Source organism: Sinocyclocheilus anshuiensis, unplaced genomic scaffold (assembly GCF_001515605.1).
Source record: "Sinocyclocheilus anshuiensis isolate Anshui unplaced genomic scaffold, SAMN03320099.WGS_v1.1 scaffold688, whole genome shotgun sequence".
NCBI lineage: Eukaryota > Metazoa > Chordata > Actinopteri > Cypriniformes > Cyprinidae > Sinocyclocheilus > Sinocyclocheilus anshuiensis.
The window spans coordinates 516510-522020 of NW_015555748.1; the positions used below are offsets into that span (position 1 = coordinate 516510).

Here is a 5511-nt window from a genome sequence, read left to right on the forward strand (position 1 = left end):
AGCAGGAAACTGAACTCCTGATGCTACACACAGAGACACGGAGAGAACACAAGGTTAGAGAGCGATTGGAAGGCCGACAGCTGGGAACCAGTCATTTCCTCTTGATTATTTGCCATCCGTCTTTCAGGAATGTTTGTTTTCATCGGGATGTGTGGGGTTTACCTGCAGGAAAACTTCAGGAAAGTCATTTAAAACTGATTCCAGCAGCTCCAGGCCGAACGTCCGGGTCATCTCAGTCATTCCCACTAACCAGTAGGGGGCGTCGGCGTTCACCAGCTGACACAAATCCTGCAGAATAAAACTAGTCAATATGTGACCCTGGAGCACAAAAGCAGTCTTAAGTCGCTGGGGTATATTTGTAGCAATAGTCAAAAATACATTGTATGGGTCAAAATTATTGTTTTTTCTTTTATGCCAAAAATCATTAGGACATTAAGTAAAGATCATGTTCCATGAAGATATTTTGTAAATTTCCTACTGTAAATATATTAAAACTTAATTTTTGATTAGTAATATGCATTGCTAAGAACTTAATTTGGACAAATTTAAAGATGATTTTCTCAATATTTTGATTTTTTTTGCACCCTCAGATTCCAGATTTTCAAATAGTTGTATCTCAGCCAAATATTGTCCTGTCCTAACAAACCATACATCAATGGAAAGCTTATTTATTCAGCTTTCGAAATCTCAATTTCGAAAAAATTGACCCTTATGACTGGTTTTGTGGTCCAGGGTCACATATATACTTTAAACTTTATACATTTTTATTTTTAAGTGAATAACAAAATTAAAAAAAAAAAAAAAAAATTTGAAAAACATTAATTTACATTAATATATTAATTATAATACAACATTATATTAAAGTTGCCACAACATAGTCAAACTTATGAACTATATTACTTGTGAAAGAACATTATGGTTATTTTCACTTTATTATCACTAATAAATGTAATTATTTATTGAACATTCATTTTTATCACACAGCTCTTGTCATCATGTTATAAAAGCAATATGCTATATTAATTTTATAAAAAAATATTTTTTTCAATTAATTCAAATTATTTATTTCATATAATATCATTTAAATTAATATATCAATTATAATATTTCATATTAAAGTTGCCAACAACATACAGTCAAACTTATGAACTACGTTACTTGTGAGAGACGTTTTTCTGGTTATTATTACTAATAAATGTAATTATTCATTAGACATTGATATTTTTAATCATACAACTGTTTTCTCCATTTTATAAAAACAATAAGCTATATTAATTTTATATAAGCTATTTTTAAATGATTAATATTATAAATTTTACATTATTTCATTTATATTAATTATAATATTTCATATTAAAGTTGCCAACAACATCCAGTCAAACTTATGAACTGTTACTTGCTTTTATGGTAATTATTACTAATAAATGTAATTATTTACTAAACATTGTTTTTTTTTTTTTACTCATACAGCTATTTGAATTATTTTATAAAAGCAATAAGCTATATTAATTTGATATAAATAATTTTCAATTAATTAATATTCATTTACATTAATTTTTAACATTAATTTGATATCAATTTATTTATATTAATCTATTAATGAAACTTCCGGGGCGCAACGCTGTTCGTGCGACTCTTGACTCAGGCTCTATGTTTTGTTTGTTTGTTTTGTTTTAAGTGCTTTTAACTCTTTTTATTTTAAGAGTTTGTCTTTTATACATGATGGCGGATCTCTGGACAATTCTAGGCCTCTTGGTGTTTGTTTTGCAACCAGTTTTGGCTTTGTGGACAATGCCGACAACGCCGATCGGAACATGTTCATTAGCCGCGGAAAACTTGGCATATTCGCGGGAACTTTTGCTGGACTTGCATCTGCTTGCTGTCGTTTGATTGTAATGTTGTACCTCAGGCCTGGAAAGAGAGTACCATTATTCCACTGCCAAAAAAGGCACATGCTAAGGACCTTATAGACTACAGACCAGTGGCTTTAACATCTGTGCTTTGTAAGTGCATGGAGAGAGTGGTTTGTCAGCAACTCTCCCAAGCAATGATTGGGAAACTGGATCCCTTGCAGTTTGCTAACAGAGTTGGGCGTGGAGTTGAAGATGCCACACTCACTCTGATGGATGAGGCTGGAAAATACTTGGATGCGGCAGATTGTTGCGTTAGGATTTTATTTATGGACTTTCCTTCCGCTTTTAATACTGTGAACATAAATATTCTTTTAAGGAGGTTGGAGGAGTTGCAGGTGCACCAAACCCTTATCTTATGGATGAATAGTTTTTTACGGGACCGTCCACAGCATGTATTAGTAAATGGGAAAAAGTCGGAGAATGTGGTTTTAAACACTGGCATTCCTCAGGGGTGTGTTTTATCACCAATTTATTTTCTTTTTATATAAATGAAATGACCTGTGATACTGACAATCTGACGCTTATAAAATGTGCAGATGATATGGCACTGGTGGGAAGTGTAAAGGACATTCAGTCATTAGATACTTACCTCAGTTTTGTTAATTTTATTACATTTCTCTGCAGCTTAACATTAGTAAAACTAAAGAAATGTGTTGTGGGGCTAACAACATACGAGCACTCTGTGAACCTTTGTTAGTTAATGGAGAGAAAGTTTAACAGGTGGGATCTTTTAAATACTTAGGTACTGCGATTGACTCCCAATTTTAATTTGATTCAGAGCATTCAGATAATGTTTTTAAAAAGGCTTAGAAATGGAATATTATATCATAATATTAAAGTTGCCATCAACCTACAGTTAAACTATATTACTTGTGAAGGAACAGTTTACTATGGTTATTATTACTAATAAATATAATTATTTATTGAATATTGATTTTTATCATACAGCTGTTGTCAGCATTTCATAAAAGCAATAAGATTTAATATTACTAATTTTATATTATTTTATTTATATTAATATACTAATTATAATATTTCATGTTATAGTTGCTAACAACCTACAGTCAAACTTACAAACTCTATTATGAACTTAATATTTTAAATCCCTTTATATTATTTATTTCATATTAAATTATTAATATATTAATTATAATATTATATTAGAATCATATAACATTATAATATAATCATTACATTAAAAGTTCCCAACAATCTACAGTTAAACATATGAACTGTATTACTTGAGAAATAACTTTTTATTACAGTTATTATTACCAAGAAAATTTAATTATTTATTAAACATGTTAATTGTATAATTGAAATCATACAGCTGTGGTCACCATTTTACAAAAGCAATAAGCTACTTGTGGCCGTTACAGTGATTTTACCATGATTAAAGGGGTTTTTAGTGACTCACTGTAAGGCATATCTGCATATATTTTTACTTTGAGTTTTGAATGATGGATATTGTTTGCATTTGGGTTTTGGAACCAATATCGCTGTTGCATCCCTACAGTCTGCTAATGCATCCTCCGACTGACCTGGAACAGCATATAGGCGTCTTTAGCGCTGGGTCTCAGGGTGCTGACGGAGCGCCGGTTACTGTTGCCCTGGACAGCAGGAGGCTCTTCCGTCAGACCTGCGGTGAGCAGACAGGAAATAACGAACGCAGCAGCAGACGACAGGGGTCTGGGTACAAGAGGAAGTGCAATACAAACATTCACCTTTGAATTTCTCGTCCTCCGCCACCATCCTCTCAAACACCACGGTCACGACCTGTCTGACGGTGGCAGCCGCCGTGTTGTTGGTGATGTTGTCTTTAGTGAAGTGCAGCCGGAAACACAGAACGATGGCCTGAGAGAAGCACAAAAGCAACATGCTGAAGAGCGAGAGTTACATTATCTGAATAAAATATATTTATGTCCTTAAAAAACTAATTTCAACAGTGTAGAAGGTACTTGTTTGTGCACTGACATCCTTTAACAGAGCTCTACTAAGAATTAAACAGGCTATTTCTGCTACTGTACCTCTGAAATTTCAATATGCAAATCAGGATTTCCACAGCTTTTGAATTTCTATATTTTCACATGAGCTTTCCTGTCATTTGAGATTAATAGATAAGGATTTTTAAGATAATTTTAAGAGTTAAAACATATCAAGCGGCAACTTATTATTTTAAATTGTAAAAATGTAAATCTGAGAATACTATACATATGTTTGCTATATAAATTTTGCTATATGATTTTTATTAATTTCCATGACTTTTCCACAGTCGTTATCCATGACTGTGGTAAATGTTGTATAATCCATTATTGAAATTTTAGTAGATAATTATTTTTGAAAGTTATTAAAAATATATATATATATTTTGTACTTTGTAAAGAAAAAAAAACAAATACAGTAAAAAAAAAAAACTTAAAAATAGTTTATATTCAACAATATGCTACTATAATTTGAAAAAATAAATGCAATTTCAAAAGGAACATTAAATAGAGCTGTTTTACTTTTTCAAAAAATAGATTGTTTCAGAGTAAAAATAAATAGAACAGTTAATTGTGAGAGTTTAAACTAAGAAAATAGTTGTAAGTTATAATAACTATGAGTAAGAAATTATAAAACTTTGAAAGAAAAATATTGCAATTACAAATATTATTCGATAACATTCAAAGAAATGTCTTCCATTAAATTATACTTTTATTATATTAATATTATAGTTTTTAAACATAATGAAAACAAAGTTATTGCCTATAGATATAGATAATGATTTTTCTAATTTACTAAAGTTACAAATTATGAAAATTAACAATACATCTGCAATTCTGAAATAAAAAGCCACAATTACAGATTTTTTTCTTTTTCTTTCAGAAATAAAAAACTAAAACAAAATTTTTTTTTCTTCTTTTCTGACAAAAAAAAATCACAATTCCAAATTTTTTTTTTTAAAACAGGTTCGGAAACATCAATAAAAATTATTACTGTTTTTTTATTATTATAATTTTAAATATTATATTATAAATATTTATAATTATAATTAAAACACTGATATTGGCTGATAACCAAAACATTATGCCACAACAACAAAAAATATTTTACATTATTTTTATAATTTCCTCTTCATTTATGTGACCAAAATATTATCCTGACATGCATTAATGGGATTCCCCACTGACTTTCTTCAATCTTATTTCAAAAAAGCAAAACAAATCTTGTTTTTCTTTATAACCAGCCGCTTGCGTCTGTGGGCTCGGTTTAATGGTGTGCTGTACCTTGGACAGCACTTCGTCGTGCACGACGGTGTTGGTGGTGAGCAGCACCAGAACCGTCTGCAGCAGCTTGAGCTCCTCCAGTCCGTTCTCCATCAGCTGCCACAGCATGTTAATGATGTTCCCCGCCGCCGGCTGCAAACACACTCATTAACTCATCTCAACGAGCCATTGATCCGCTCTCACCGCTGAGAATCTAATGTCATTACTGTGGCAGTGCAGTGTTCATAACCCTCATAATAAGCACAGTGAGTGTTTCAACTCTTTAACTGGTGTGTGTGTGTGCGTGTGTGAGAGTGTGTGTGTGTGTGTGTGTGCGTGTGTGTGTGCGTGTG

The 5511-nt window shown here is 31.5% G+C and overlaps 1 protein-coding gene across 7 annotated transcripts in view; it reads right to left on the reverse strand.

Moving 5' to 3' along the window:
- mon2 (MON2 homolog, regulator of endosome-to-Golgi trafficking) overlaps positions 1-5511 on the reverse strand; it is a 52556-nt gene that overhangs the window by 33823 nt on the left and 13222 nt on the right. For all 7 annotated transcript variants that reach the window (XM_016467304.1, XM_016467303.1, XM_016467302.1 and 4 more), the window contains exons 4-8: positions 5180-5311; positions 3638-3767; positions 3455-3552; positions 163-288; positions 7-23 (exon numbers count right to left, since the gene is read on the reverse strand). In XM_016467304.1, coding sequence (XP_016322790.1) covers positions 7-23; positions 163-288; positions 3455-3552; positions 3638-3767; positions 5180-5311 — 503 coding nt within the window. The remainder of the gene's footprint in view (positions 1-6; positions 24-162; positions 289-3454; positions 3553-3637; positions 3768-5179; positions 5312-5511) is intronic.